At 39.0% G+C, this 16,646-nt stretch overlaps 1 protein-coding gene across 3 annotated transcripts in view; it reads right to left on the bottom strand.

Moving 5' to 3' along the window:
* LOC120522832 (neural cell adhesion molecule 2-like) overlaps window positions 1–16,646 on the bottom strand; it is a 1,092,848-nt gene that overhangs the window by 512,703 nt on the left and 563,499 nt on the right. For all 3 annotated transcript variants that reach the window (XM_039743520.1, XM_039743521.1, XM_039743522.1), the window contains exon 4: window positions 8,749–8,892. In XM_039743520.1, coding sequence (XP_039599454.1) covers window positions 8,749–8,892 — 144 coding nt within the window. The remainder of the gene's footprint in view (window positions 1–8,748; window positions 8,893–16,646) is intronic.

Genomic DNA, 16,646 nt, shown 5'->3' with positions numbered 1-16,646 from the left:
AGAGCAGCAGCGCTCAGACAGACAAGAGCACGAAGTGACTAAGGCACCCAACCACAGACGTGCTCAACAAGTAATCTCTCTTTGGGTTTCACATTATTTACTACAAAGTAAAATATGATTTATAATAACATAATTATGATTTATATACAGTATAGCACAAAAAAACATAATGCGTGGACAAGCTATACCCACAATGCAAATGAACAGGAACAAACCCATGTAAATAAAAGGGCAACTGTGCTGCAAGTCTTACACAACAAGGCTAAAAGCAGCGCTGTCCACACGTCAGCCATTAAGGTGGACATCGGAGTGGGCGAGACGGACAAAAATCCATGTTGGGTTAGATTCAAAATTCAGACGGAGATCCCAACATATATATACACAGTTCAGACTTCTTAAACAAACCACACAGGCGTTAAAAACTATTGGTGGGCACAGGAGCCCCTCTTTAGCCATCAAAATGGGTTTGACACCTGGGAGTTCTTTTTCTGATCATTTTTTCTTGTTTTAAATGGCACAGAACCTTGCTGAAGATTATATGTATGTGTATGTGTATGTATATATGTGTATATATGTGTGTATGTATGTGTATGTATATATATATATATATGTATATATATGTATATGTATATATTAAGTGCAAAATTCTTTTTCTTTTTTTTTCTTTTTCCTCTTTTAAAGACTATATTGGTAACAGATATCTCTATCTTTTAACCTTAAAGCGCCACTGCATGGGGGCTTGATGTGCTTTGGACGTGCTCTGTCTCTGGGTATGTCAGAGGACTGGGACTGCATGAAGTGGGTTTTAGCCTCACCTGGGGAGGCAAAAAGGGAGGGTGGGGGTTAAGGGGAAGAGAAAGAGAGCAGGCTTGATCTATATCTAATCTATCATCTCAATCTTTATAATTATAACTATCAACGTAATAATAAGCTGCATGGCAACAACTCTTGGGGAATAGGAAATTAAGACCTAAACTATTTCACTTCCAGTTAAGACTATAAATGACATCAAAAACTCAGAATCAGTGTCTCCATGATGGGACAGTTAACTTCGTAAGCTGGAATGTTAAAGGCCTGAATCACGAATTAAAGAGAAAGAAAGTACTTTCTCACCTAACAGGTCTAAATGCTAAAATAGTATTTTTACAGGAAACCCACTTACTAAGTAAGGATCAGTTCCGCTGCAAAAGACTGGACTGGCCAAATGTTCCATTCTAAGTTTTACAAAGAAAACTAGAGGGGTGGGAATTCTCATACATAGAACAGTACCATTTGTAGCATCAGATGTAGTATTGGATCCTGAAGGGAGATATGTGATGGTCATGGGAGACTTATCTAACTGTAAAATGATTTTGATAAATGTTTATGCACCTAATGTTGATGATAAGGAATTTATACAAAATTTATTTGCATCCATTCCCAATCTGAACACTCATAAACTTATAATGGCTGGGGACTTTAATTGTGTTCTAAATCCACTTTTAGATAAGACTTCCTCCACAGGGGAACGCAACTAACACCGCAAAGATAATTACAAAGTTTATAACTGATCACAACTTATCAGATCCCTGGAGGTTTTAAACCCAAATTCAAGAACATATTCTTTCTACTCACCAGTACATCATTGCTACTCAAGGATTGATTACTTCTTTATAGATAATAACTTCTTGCCTAAGATTAAATCTTGTAAATACGATGCTATTGTTATTTCAGACCATGCTCCGATGATCTTGGAGCTGAAATTACTAAGCCCCATACACTCACCCCGAGATGGCGCTCAATCCGCTTCTATTAGCTGACGAGAATTGTACTGAATTTATATCCAAACAAATTTAATTCTTTCTAGAGACAAATACATCCCCTGAGATCTCTGCAGGAATACTCTGGGAAACTCTTAAGGCCTTCTTAAGAGGACAGATTATCTCATATCTTTCCCACAGAAATAAATCCGCAAGAAAGTAGCAGAGATAAAAAGTAAATTACTAAAATAGATGAAGAACATGCCAGACTACCAAGCGAGACTCTACATAAGAGGAGGCAGGCTCTACATTCAGAATTAAACCTCTTGACAACTAAAGAAACCGAACAACTAATTTACAAATCCAGACATCATTATTATGAACATGGAGAGAAAGCTAATAAGCTTTTAGCGCAACAAATTCACAAGCAAGATGTGCAACGCAATCTCGTAATTACTAACACGAATGGAGATAAAATCATCGAACACAAAAATATAATGTACACTTTTAGAGACTACTATAAATCCCTATATACTACTGAGTTTAAAGAAGACAATATACAATCTAATGCATTTCTGGATAAATTACAGATACCACAAATTGACGCTTTTAGTGTGGAGGAACTCGATAAACCTCTGTCATTATCAGAATTACTGGATGCTATAAAGTCACTCCAAGGTGGAAAAGCAGCAGGCCCTGATGGCTACCCTGCAGAGTTTTACAAGAAATTCTCCGCTCAGCTAGCTCCCTCCTATTAGCAACATTTACAGAAGCCAGAGATAACCAATCTCTTCCACAAACCTTTCGCCAAGCACTAATCACTGTCTTTCCAAAACAAAATAAGGACTTATTACAATGTGCATCATACAGACCAATTTCACTTCTGAATAACGACGTTAAAATACTCTCTAAAATCATAGCTAGAAGGATGGAGAAAGTGCTCCCTCAGTAATATCACAAGACCAAACTGGATTTATTAGGGGCCGACACTTATCTTCAAATCTTCGACGCCTGTTTAATGTAATATACTCACCAACTAAATCAAACACCCCAGAAATATTATTATCATTGGATGCAGAAAAGCATTCGACATGATTGAATGGAAATACCTTTTACTATTTTGGAGAAGTTTGGGTTTGGCCCAACATTTGTGCATGGATTAAATTACTGTATACTAACCCAGAAGCTTCAGTTTGCATCAATAACATTTGCTCAGACTACTTTAAACTAGAACGTGGCACAAGACAAGGATGCCCTTTGTCACCACTGCTGTTTGCAATTGCCATTGAACCACTGGCAATACATTGTCGAAATACTGATCAGATAAAGGGGATTAGCAGAGAAGGACTGGAACAGAAAATCTCATTATATGCAGATGACATGGTACTGTATATATCGGACCCAGAAAATTCTGTGCCTGCAGTCTTAGCAGCACTCACAGAATTTCAAAAGCTCTCTGGTCTCAGAATTAATCTGAATAAAAGTGTACTCTTTCCGTGAATTCGCAAGCATATAATATTAGATTAGACACCCTTCCTTTTATCATTGCAGAACAGTTTAAATACCTCGGGTAAACATCACAAGTAAACATAAAGCTCTTTATCAACAAAATTTCGTCGTCTGCATGGAAAAAATTAAACAAGACTTGCATAGATGGTCAACCCTTCATCTCACACTAGCTGGAAGAATTAACACTGTTAAGATGAATATTCTTCCTAAGCTCCTTTTTATTTCAAAACATACCAATATACATTAATAAATCGTTCTTTAAGCAATTAGATTCAACAATAACCTCATTTATTTGGAATTCTAAACATCCACGCATCAAAAGAGCGACCCTACAAAGACAAAAGGCAGAAGGTGGCATGGCTCTACCTAACTTCCAGTTTTATTACTGGGCAAATATACAGTCGATAAGAACCTGGACACAAATAGAAGAACATACACAGGCATGGACCGCAATAGAAGTAAAATCCTGCAGTACTTCTTTGTATTCCTTGCTTTGTGCTCCAATAAACACACGTTATCGGCAATACACTAATAACCCAATTGTGCTCCACTCACTTAGAATCTGGAACCAATGTAGAAAGCATTTTAAGACGGAGAAGCTTCTTTCTGTGGCACCCTGCAAAAGAACCACCTCTTTCAACCCTCACAAACATATGCAGTTTTAATATCTGGAAAAATTTGGAATTAACTTGCTTAGAGATCTTTATATAGACAACGCCTTTGCATCCTATGAACAATTACATTCCAAATTTAACATTCCAGCTACAAATTTCTTTCACTATCTTCAAATCAGGAACTTTGTTAAACAGAACCTTCCAGATTTTCCTCATCTTGCACCCTCATCCACGCTGGAAAAATTATTGCTCAATTTCAAGGAGTTAGACTCCATCTCTACAATATATAAAATCCTTTTACAATCCCTTCCTTTCAAAGATCCAAGAGGACACTGGGAAAATGACCTCTCAATTAATATATCAGAAAAGGAGTGGAAAGTAGCAATGCAGAGAATTCACTCAAGCTCCATATGCGCAAAGCATACAATTATACAACTCAAAATTATATATCGAGCACATCTGTCTCGACTAAAACTCTCCAAAATGTTTCCAGGGCATGATCCAACCTGTGAACGCTGCAAAAGCCCCAGCCTCACTAGGTCACATGTTCTGGGCCTGCACCAAATTAACATTATTCTGGACAAAAATTTTAATTACCTCTCAGACAGTCTTGGACTCACAATCCCTCCTAACCCATTAACAGCTGTGTTTGGGGTTCTTCCAGAGGGTCTTAAGGTGGAGAAAGACAAACAAATTGTGATCGCATTCACTACACTGTTGGCACGCAGACTTATTCTGATAAACTGGAAGAACCCAAACTCTCCTCTTTTAAGTCAGTGGGAAACTGATGTGTTATATTATTTAAAATTGGAAAAAATCAAATACTCAGTTAGAGGATCTGTGCAGACTTTTTTCAAAACATGGCAGGATCTAATCAGTAATATTTTGAAATGATTTTATAAAGCACAGAGAATTTGTTGATTTAGGTATTTTTAAAAGCCTTAAATTTTACACCGTTTGGCTTGCTCTCTCTCTCAAGGGTGGGGATCGATCTGTTCTTAGCATAATTCTTTTTTTTGTAAAACTTGATTACTATGTATTGATTATAATAAAATTAATAAATAAAAAAAAAATAAATAAAAAATAAATGGCACAGAACCATCACCATCATCCTCATTCCAAGTTTAATTGACATTTTCTGTGTTTATCCAAGTCAGTCAGACAGCTGGACATGAAAGGCATTATGTAATAGATACAGACAAAAAGATGAATATTAAAAAATATGAATATTAAAAGCACAATTTGACAGATAGATATTGAGGGTGCTATAAAATAGACATGAAAGGCATTATATAATAGGCAGCTGCATATGAAAGGCATTATGTACTGTATAAACAGATAGATATGCAAAATCAGTAAATAATAGAGATAGATAGATAGATAGATAGATAGATAGATAGATAGATAGATAGATAGATAGATAGATAGATAGATGAAAGGCACTATATAATACACAGACAGACAGACAGACAGACAGACATGAATAGCACTATATAATGAAAGACACCATATAATGAATATGAAAAGCACTCTATAACAGATAGATGACATGAGAGACACTGCAGTATATGACAGATGTAAAAGACTATACAATAATGATTAATGATATAAAAGGCAGTATATAATAGAATGCTAGACAGATGCCTTTCACCTCCGCCTGTCTATTATATAGTGCCTTTCATATCTGTCTGTTTATGTTCTTTCATGGGGACCCACCGAGAATGCAGAGATACAGGGGGCCAGTCCGGAGCCCTCTCGTCAGTCCCACCACGTTGACTCACGGTGTCTTCTCCCCAAGCTGCCCAGATGCCGCCATCACTTTCATTTTACAGATGAGGACGATTTACTAAGTCGGAGTTTCTGCATCCTAATTAACCTTCGCTGGTGAGCTCCTGAGCAGCGCAGCGCTGAACAAACAGGCTCCAGTCAGATAAACACTCCGAGGCAGGGAAGGCCGACATGTCAAATGCTGTGAGAGCGGCCATGGAGAGACATGTACACATTGTGACAGGACAGATGCCTGGGGAGGGTGGGCCATGACAGACAGATGTTTCTGATTTTTAAGAAGAGTGTTCTCCAGGGCTGGCGCCTGCCCAGGTGGTGTAACACTTGGCTCGCCCCGAGATGTGTACAAGTGGGCGCGAGGTGACCTCCTGAACTGTGAGCTCTGCTCTCCCAAGGGTGTCAAAGAGCACATTATCATATGCGCCTCAGTGAAAATGGAGACGAGAAAATCAAATAAAAAGAGAAAGCAGTGGTGTGGTGGGTAGGCTTACAAGATGGGATTGTAGGACAAGGGGAGCTGCAGGGCTGATGATCGTTGGGCTGCGAGGATTAACCAGTGGTGCCTAAAAGCGGTCATATAGCGTCTGGTCCTGAGCTCAACAGAATCAGCTGTGCCACCTCACTGTGTCCAGTAAGAAAAGGCGCAGAAAGATCCAAATAAAGATAAATCCTGCAATCTGCAGTCGTGCTCTCTTATGATGCTCTGTGTGTTAATGTGTTGATTAAAGTTTTTAACACAGAGGTGCCTTTTACAGAGGGGTCGGAATTCCCTTGGACTCTTTCACTTCCCACACCCTTTATTCTGTTGGGCAGAACCAGCGTCACCCGTACCCCAACAGCCCTGACTCTGCTCTCCGAACTCACACTGACGTGGACTTTATTTAAGGTTACAATTCTATCTATCTATCTATCTATCTATTATATAGTGTCTTTCATTTCTATCTATCTATCTATCTATCTATCTGTTATATAGTTCTTTTCATTATCTATCTATCTATCTATTATATAGTGTCTTTCATTTCTGTCTATCTATCTATCTATCTATCTATCTATTATATAGTGTCTTTCATTTCTATCTATCTATCTTTCATATAGTGCCTTTCATATCTATCTATCTATCATATAGTGCCTTTCATTTTTATCTATCTATCTATCTATCTATCTATCTATCTATCTATCTATCTATCTGTTATATAGTTCTTTTCATTATCTATCTATCTATCTATCTATCTATCTATCATATAGTGCCTTTCATTTTTATTTATCTATCTATCTATCATATAGTGCCTTTCATATCTATCTATCTATTATATAGTGTCTTTCATTTCTATCTATCTATCTATCTATCTATTATATAGTGTCTTTCATTTCTATCTATCTATCTATCTATTATATAGTGCCTTTCATATCTATCTATCTATCTATCTATCTATCTATCTATCATATAGTGCCTTTCATTTTTATCTATCTATCTATCTATTATATAGTGCCTTTCATAACTTCCAGTTTATCATATAGTGTTTGTCATTTCTATTATGGAGTGCCTTCTCTTGTTATATATCTATTATATAGTGCCTTTCCCAGCTCTTTCTCTCTCTCCCTCTCACACTGTCTTGTCCTTTATGTATTTATCTATCTAGAATTGCCTTCTATGTATGTATCAATTATACAGTGCCATTTAATTTTTCTCTATTTGTCTCTCTCTCTCCATTTTTCTATCTAGTTCCTAGTGTCTCTCATATCATATTATGGAAAATGTATCTAGGCAGACAATATGGAGTAGCGGTGAAGGATTTTGGACTGTCGGCTCAAATCCTGCTGCTAACATTGTGTGACCATGAGCCAGTCGCTTTACCTGCCTGTGCTCTAATTTGAAGTAAAGAAATGTAACTAATGATATCTGAGATGTTATACAGTAAGTTGCCTTGGACAGAGGTGCAGCCTAATAATAGTAATAGTAACTTTCTGTCTTAACCCTTAAACCTCCGCAGCTGGCTCTAGTCGGTTCCCAGTGATATTTGCCAGCACGTCGGAGCTGATCAGTCCGTGCCGTCTGTTTGTTGAGCAGCCCCCTCGTGACCACTGGCACCCCCTAGCGACTCAGCATCGCTGTCCCTGGGATTCAGCCGCTGCACTAGACTGGCCTGTAAGCTTCAGCGTTGGCGTCTGTGTGTTCTTGCGTGCAGCCAGTTGAAGTGCAGTTGGCTCGGTGATTTACTGAATTTCATACATGGCGTCACTTGCACCTTGTACATACTGTATAACAATAGAATGTTCCAGTAGCTTTTTTTTATAGTTTTTACAGTTCATTGGCAGAGTGTAAAATGATCAGTTTTGCAGTAATTGTGATGCTCTTTACATGAAAACAAATATGTGTTCCGTTAAAATTTCACCTTTTCTTGGTGAATTGTGACGTTTATTTAAAAAGTGCAGCAAAAAAGTATTTGGCGTACAAGGGGGTGCATTAACCGGTTTAAGGGTTAATGTGTGTGAAAGTAAACCCCCCCCCCTTCAATAGGCTGGTACCCCACCCAGCATGTATTTCCTGCCTTGCTCCCAGTGTTGCTGAGGTCTGAATGGCTGGATGCTCTCACAGGTTTTCAATTGCAGTTGATAAATTCAAGGTCAGAAGTTCCACACTGGAGACTAACATGGATGTCAGTTCTTTCCCCAGAGAGTAAGAATCGACATCCCCAAGAGATCAGTAAACCCAGATACCGTCCTGGCTCCAAGTCTGTCCCCCAAACTAATGCCCTGGCAGCCTGACAGGACAAGCGTCTTAGAACAGTGAATACGGGGGTTAAGCGGGAGTCAACAAGAGGATTGTCTGCATGATTGTCCGAGGTGTGTCTGCTCTCAGTATGCTGAACGTATAAACATATAATAACCAAGGCTAGCATGGCTGGTTAGTTCCTGATTTTACTGACATCTAGTCCTAAGAGAAGACTTATTCAGATAATCCCTCAGACACATTCAGTTCCCAACCTGAAATTTCAAAATGAATTTCAACCTTCAAATGCACTGGTGAAGGAGTCAAATGAATACACGGAAAGAGAGAAAAATCCCCCAGGACGTCTCAGGTCACTTCCCACTTCACTTACTGTCTCCCATCATGTTGATATCCATGCTGTTGTACAACCAGGTGACGATGGGCACCGGGGAACTTGTCACGTTGCAGACGACCTCTGCATTGTCTCCCTGGCGGAACTCCTGGGGTGACTTGACATTTTGAAATGTGAGCTTCTCTGTGAGATAAGAGAGAAAGAGAGAAAAGCAATCAGCACAAAATTCATTTTCAGGTACGGATCAATGGAGTAACACCACTAAGGGGAACCGTGACGGGGACTTCACTGCAGAGTAAGAAGAAGTTCAGAGCTCACCACTGATCAAGCCTGCGTGAATACACAGACCTGAGGGTCACTGGCGCAGAGTCAGTGGAGGGATGGAGGACCCCCCTGACCCACGCAACATAAAAAGTCTCTCACGGATTTAACCCCCTCAGTATGTCTACCCCGGAATGGACGAATCTAAAAATGTAGAATTTTTCCTTTTATTAAGTTTAATTAAAAGCAGATAACAATACAAACAATCAAATCAAACTGAACAAAACCCAAGAGAAACAGAGGAGAGCCAGCCAACATAACAAATCTTTCAAGCCAAAAAGAAGGAACAGTATCCTTTTCCTTGATATAGAAAATCATTCTATAATGTTATTGATTAGATCCTGCCATATTTAAAAAAAAATAATAAGTTTTGAAAAGATCCTCTAAGTGAGAATTTGATTTTTTTTTCCCAATTTCAGATAGTGTAGCACATCAGTTACCCACTGACTTAAAGTTGAGCAAGAGAAGTCTACGTGCTAGTAGCGAGGTAAAGGCCATTAAAGTTTGTTTGTCCTTCTCCACTTTAAGCCCACCTTGCAGCCCACCAAGCATAGCTGTTAATGGGTTAGGAGTGATTGTGACACCAAGGCTGGCTGATAGGCATGCAAAGATTTTTGTCCAAAACGATTCTAATTTGGTGCAGGCCAAAAACATGTGGCCCAGCGAGGCTTGAGCTCGATTGCAACGTTCTGTGGCAACATTTTGGTTAGTTATAATCGAGACAAGTGCGCTCGTTGGAAGATTTTATGTAGAAAGCTTTTATCTGCTGTACCTCTAAATAATAACCACCTTTTTCCACCTTTACAAACAGATACACTATTCAATGTCTTGAAAATGTCCGGGATTAAAACACTTAGAGACTTGTACATAGATAATGTCTTTGTGTGACGGTGATTTGACGGTGAAGCACCTATGAAAACGGCAAAGATGACTTCAACACTTAATGTAAGTTCTATCTGCTCTCTGCCCATCGAGGGCACGTTTATATGTTGTGTGTCCTGCAGTATGTACAGCTCAGGTTTTCCGGCCGACAGTGCAGATAGCTTCACCTGCCAAAAATGTTTAGTTAATTTAGAGTTGGTCGGGAAAATACGCGAATTGGAGGGCCGCGTTAGGAATCTGATAGCGATTAGGCAAACCGAAAATTGGATCGACTCGGTTTGTTTAGACAATTCGGCTACATCTGATTCGGCTTCAGTCTCTCCAGGTCCCACTGTAGTCAGTGCGAGGCCGAAATCAGCAGCACCAATTCAGCCACAGGGCGAGTGGGTAACAGTAAGACGGGGGTCTAAGAATCCAAAATTTAGTCCCCCAGCACCCAGGTCACCAATTCGGACCCAGAACAGGTTCTCAGCTCTCCGCAGCGCGCCTGTGGAAACTGAGAATAATAAAGTGCTCATAATTGGCGATTCCATAGTGCGGAATGTTAGAATTCCAAACTATGTTAAACCAGCAGTTAATGTTAAGTGCCTTGCAGGGGCCAAGATTTCTGGCATAAAGGCCGCATTGGACCGTGTTGCCGACGATGAAGTATCTACCTTATTGCTGCATGTCGGCACTAATGATATTTATTTACAGCAATCTGAGGTATTAAAGCGGAACTTCATCTCTCTATGCACCAAAGCTAAAACAAAATGTCGGAATTTAATTGTATCTGGTCCCTTACCAAGATTGTATAGAGGGGATGTGATTTATAGCAGATTGCATTCCTTTCACTGCTGGCTAGAAACCTGGTGTGCAAATAAAAGCATAGCATTTGTGAACAATTGGGATGATTTTTGGGAAAGGCCTGGATTTTTCAGAAGAGATGGTCTTCATCCTAACTGGAGGGATCTTATGTATTATCCCAAAATATGGCAGCAAAACTGCCTGGTTGACTGATTAGAGCACCATCCAGGCCGCAGTCATGTGATCTTAAATCACAGGCTGTTGTTTATCCCACCTGTTATTTTCCTGAAGCTGTTACCCATAATCCCTGTTGTGGGGCATCCAGTAAATTTAGTCTTGATACAAACCATAAATTAATTGATAACCAAAAATAAGGTGTATAATTAGACCAAGGGATAAAACCAGACACTCCACCAGGGGCATCTGTAATAGAAATTTAATTCAAATTAAAACAAAAATATATCAGCAGTTCAGAAAGAACCATGCAGTTTTAAATGCTGTTTATTGAACATTCGCTCTCTTGGCACTAAAGCTGTTTTGGTAAATGATATAATATTAAGTACAAAATCTGATCTGTGTCTTCTTACTGAAACCTGGCTTAGTAAATGTGACACTGTTCCCTAGCTGAGGCGTCACCAGATGGATACTCGTTCCTTCATAAGTCTAGAGATTCTGGTCGAGGAGGAGGCCTTGGAATAATTCATTGTAACAAAATGCAAATCACTCCTAAAAATTTAGGCAACTTTACATCCTTTGAGGCATTCATTTTAAATATTAAAACAGATTCCAACACAATTATAGTGCTAGTCTACAGACCACCAGGGCCATATTCATTGTTCATGACTGAATTTAGCAACCTTCTGTCTGATTTGGCTATAAATTATGATCACGTAGTTCTGATGGGGATTTTAATGTACACATTGATGTGGAAACTGACACTTTTAGCAAATGTTTTACTTATTTGTTAAATTCAGTAGGATTTTGTCAGATTGTCAAAGGTCCAACTCATAATCATAACCATACATTAGATTTAATTATAACTTACAAAGTTGAAATTCAAAATTTAAATATTACTCCATTAAATGTAGTTATTTCCGATCACTTCTTAATTACGTTTGATTTAGTTCTGCCCATGCCAGCACTCGCAGATTAAAACAAAGACAGTGCACATCTAGATTGTAATTCTGCTTCAAAATTTATAGATACCTTGAGTAAGTCGAGTGTAATTGTGGAAAACCATTTAGATCAGTTAACATCAAATGTAAACGTGGAAAACAATTTAGATCAGCTAACATCACATTATAATGTGACCTTGAGAGATGCTCTGGACACAGTGGCTCCCCTAAAACAAAAGTAATCAAAGCACATAGAAACTCTCCCTGGTTTAATGAAAACACTCGAGCTCTTAAATTAGAGTGTCGAAAACTGGAGCGCAGATGGAGAACAACAAAGCTACATGTCTTTCAAATTGCATGGACAGAGAGTGTTAATAAATATAAAAAGGCCCTCTTTAAAGCTCGCTCAGAATACTATTCTACATTAATAGATAGCAATAATAAAAATCCTAGGGTACTTTTTAGAGCAGTGGCTAAATTAACAAATGGGAATTCAGATCAACAGTGCAAAATACCAACAGATATTAGCAGTACAGACTTTATGAACTTCTTCAATGAGAAAATTAAAAATATAAGATCCCAGATCTCAGCATCACAGTACAAACCAAATACTAGCTTAGCAGACCCTGCCACATTGCATTCAGCACTTTAATAATTTTAATCCTGTAACTCACCAGGAAGTCTTAACTTTAGTTACTAAAATGAAGCCCACTACTTGTTCCCTAGATCCAGTGCCAACAAAACTAGTAAAAGTGCAATGGATTTTCTTGCAGCCCCTATTCTAACCATTATCAATAGTTCATTACTGCATGGCACAGTACCTGATGCACTAAAAGTGTCAGTCATTAAACCTTTACTTAAAAAGTCAGACCTAGACCCACACATACTAAATAACTATAGGCCTATTTCAAATTTACCATTTCTCTCTAAAATACTAGAAAAGTAGTCGCCAGTCAGCTTCAGTCACACCTTACGCATTACAATTTATTTGAGAAATTCCAGTCTGGCTTTCGCACTGGTCATAGTACAGAAACGGCACTAACACGGGTTGTAAATGACATTCTGATATCCTCTGATGAAGGAAATTCCACTGTAATTATGTTGTTGGACTTAAGTGCAGCATTTGATACCATTGACCATTCTATTTTACTGCACAGGCTAGAAAACGATGTTGGGCTTACAGGCCCGTGCTCGCTTGGTTCAGTTCTTATTTATCAAATCGATTCCAGTATGTACAGAAATGTGCAGACAGTACTCCATCATTATACACAGAAGTTCAATATGGTGTCCGCAGGGCTCAGTACTGGGACCTTTACTGTTTTCACTTTACATGCTTCCACTGGGATCTCTCATTAGGAAACATAATGTTAATTTTCACTCGTATGCAGATGACACCCAGTTATACCTTTCATTTAAATCAAATGAAGTTTCTCCGATGTTGTCTTTAATTAGTTGTGTTAGTGAATTAAAGGAATGGATGAATGAGAACTACTTGTCTTTAAATACAGATAAAACAGAGATGTTAATTGTTGGAGGGAATGACGCTGATCACAGCAATATTTTGTCGTCATTTAACTCAGTTGGAATCCCAATTAATTTTACTGAATCAGCCCGCAATCTAGGAGTTATCTTTGACTCTAGCATGTCATTTAAAGCATATTACAAAGTCGTCCAAAACATGTTTTTCCATCTTAAAAATGTTAGGAAATTAAGGCGCTTTCTAAATAAACAGGATTGTGAGAAATTAATTCATGCATTTATCTCTAGTAGGATTGACTACTGCAATGCGGTGTTCACTGGCTGTTCAAACTGTTCTCTATACAGCCTCCAGTTAATCCAAAATGCGCTGCAAGAATTATTACAAGAACAAGAAAATATGAACACATAACCCCAGTTCTTAAATCTTTACACTGGCTCCCAGTTAAGTTTAGGGCAGATTTCAAAATCCTCCTTTTAACATATAAAGCATTAAATGGCCAAGGTCCGCTTACTTGTCTGAACTTATCATGACTTACAAACCTGAGCGCATTAAGATCTCAAGATGCCGGTCTGCTTAGGATTCCAAGGATTAATAAAATAACAGTGGGAGGTCGAGCTTTTAGTTACAGGGCCCCTAAACTGTGGAATGGTCTTCCTGCTTCCATAAGAGATGCCCCTCGGTCTCAGCCTTTAAATCCCGGCTGAAGACTCACTACTTCAGTTTAGCATATCCTGACTAGAGCTGCTGATTAACTGTACATACTGCATCTCTGTTGTTAGTCATTAGCACTATAACATAAGTAACATGATAATTATATTTGAATACTAACCCTCACCTATTCTGTTTCTGTTCTCGGTACCCAAATGTGGCAATTGGTGCCACGGCCCACCTGCCAAGTTGTTTGCCTGAATATGGTAAAGTCATCCCTGATGGAGGATCACAGGAATCATGGGAAAGAGGGGTCCTTTCATCGGAGCAACGTTTCAGCCGTGGCATGGCCAAATGGGAAGGCAGCTAGATGGATGAGGTCTCCAGGACTCTAAAAATATCCAAACCTAATTATGTCATATCATCTACTGTTAAACCGTACTTCTAAAATTTTTATTATTATGCTGTCTTAAGGAATTGTTCTGTTCTGTATATTGTATTGTATTGACCCCCTACTTTTGACACCCACTGCACGCCCAACCTACCTGGAAAGGGGTCTCTCTTTGAACTGCCTTTCCGAGGTTTCTTCCATTTTTCCCTACAAGGTTTTTTGGGAGTTTTTCCTTGTCTTCTCAGAGAGTCAAGGCTGGGGGGCTGTCAAAAGGCAGGGCCTGTTAAAGCCCATTGTGGCACTTCCTGTGTGATTTTGGGCTATACAAAAATAAACTGTATTGTATTGTATTGTATCCTACGAACAATTACGCTTCTCATCGACACAATTCCTCCACTACTTTCAAGCTAGAAACTTTGCTAAACAGAATCTGCCCAATTTTCCTCACCTTCCACCTTGTTCTATTCCAGAAGAATTATTGCTCAGATAGCATCTCTACAATTTATAAAAATATTCTAAAGAAGATTTTTTTGTAGCTGAAGACCTATCCAGGTCTGGATGTAAAACACAATTAAAGCGTCCAGCCATTATAATTTTATGATGTGTTCACATTAGGAATAGGTGCGAATACATTTTGGATGCACTGGGTGCAGAAATATCTATCAGAATTACTTTAGTATTAAATAAATTTCCCATCGCCATATGACATATCATCCTTCAAGATCAGATATTACTTCTGACGCTACAAATGGCATAGTTCTGTGTATTAACACCCCTAGTTTTTTATTATTTTTTTTTTTTGAATAGCTGGAATGAAAGATGTGGCCAATCCAGTCCCTTGGCAACCAAAACCAGTCCTTACTTATTATGCGAGTCTCCTGTAAAAAATACAATCTTGGCATTTAGACCTGTTAAGTGAGAAAACACTTTCTTTCTCTTTATTTCATGATTGAGACCTTTGACATTCCAGTTCACTGTTTGGTCATATAAACATTGCTTCTGAACTGTTGTTGACATTTTTTACTCTTAGGTTAAAATAGTACTGTATCAGGGCTAATGGGGAGTGAGAACTTGAACTCCCAGCAGTCCCTGAATTGGCCCTGATTGGTCATCTACTGAAGGTGCAGGGGCTGGTGGAGATAAGGAGGCCAACGCTCGATCTAAAAGGAGGCCAGTTATACACAGAGAGAGTGGAGGTCTTTTGTTGTTTCGTGTCTTGAGTTGCCTTTCTGTTTGCCTTCACCTTTTACTACCTGTGGATTCTTGTTTTGTCCTGGATCATCTCCTGTGTTGGTGTATGGACTGTCTGGTGTCTTCCTGTTGCATGAGGACTGTATGAGGACTTGTTGTCGACCTGCGAAGAAAGCAGCGCTCATCATCTCACGTCATCATCAGGAAATACTGGTAGGACTGATCTTTACATATATTTACAGCGCGCTGATCTCTGGACTTTTCAAATCCCCAACTTTTCACTGCATTGGTTGTTGTTTTCTATGGACTTTCTCACGGACTTCATTGTGTGTGGTTTTTGTTAGTAATTTGTGGGTGCTTAATTTGTGTTTATTGTATAAAGGAAACTATACTTATTATACTAATAAATCACCGTCAAAAGTGGTGTGAATCTTAGCTGGGTTTTTTAGTCTGCTACAATTACATATGATAGCTTTGACCTTGATTTCATATTATTGTCAGATATTACGGCTATGGAGCCTATTGTTGTGTTGGCATTAATAGTTATTGGGGTAGAATGGATAAATAAGAAATAGCAAAGATCTCTCTCTCTCTCCCCCTCCCAATTTTTCCCTTTCTGAGTGAGACACTTTACGAAGTCTTGGCCCTCTGACATGCCAAGAGAGGCAGAGCACATCCAGAATAAAACTTTTTTCAACAAGAAAGTATGTAATTGTGTATAACTGAAACATCCATCCATCCATCACTTTTCCAACCCGCTGTATCCTAACTACAGGGTCACGGGGTCTAATGGAGCCAATCCCAGCCAACACAGGAACAAGACCGGTAACAAACCCCGGGCAGGGCACCAGCCCACCGCAGGACACACACACACTAAGCACACACACGCTAGAGACAATTTAGAATCGCCAGTGCACCTAAACTGCATGTCTTTGGACTGTGGGAGGAAACCCACGCAGACACACATGTCAATACCAAAACGTCCACATGTATACAGTAGAAGAGGTATGTTGAGTGCCCACTGCTGTGCTGATGCAGATTCGGCATTAATCCTCTGGGTGATATATTTTACCTCACCAACGCAGAGCCTGACGTCTCAATCAGGACAGCAGAGTTTTACACA

The sequence above is a fragment of the Polypterus senegalus genome, chromosome 2 (assembly GCF_016835505.1).
Source record: "Polypterus senegalus isolate Bchr_013 chromosome 2, ASM1683550v1, whole genome shotgun sequence".
Taxonomy (NCBI): domain Eukaryota; kingdom Metazoa; phylum Chordata; class Cladistia; order Polypteriformes; family Polypteridae; genus Polypterus; species Polypterus senegalus.
This window is presented reverse-complemented; position numbering and strand designations above follow the sequence as displayed.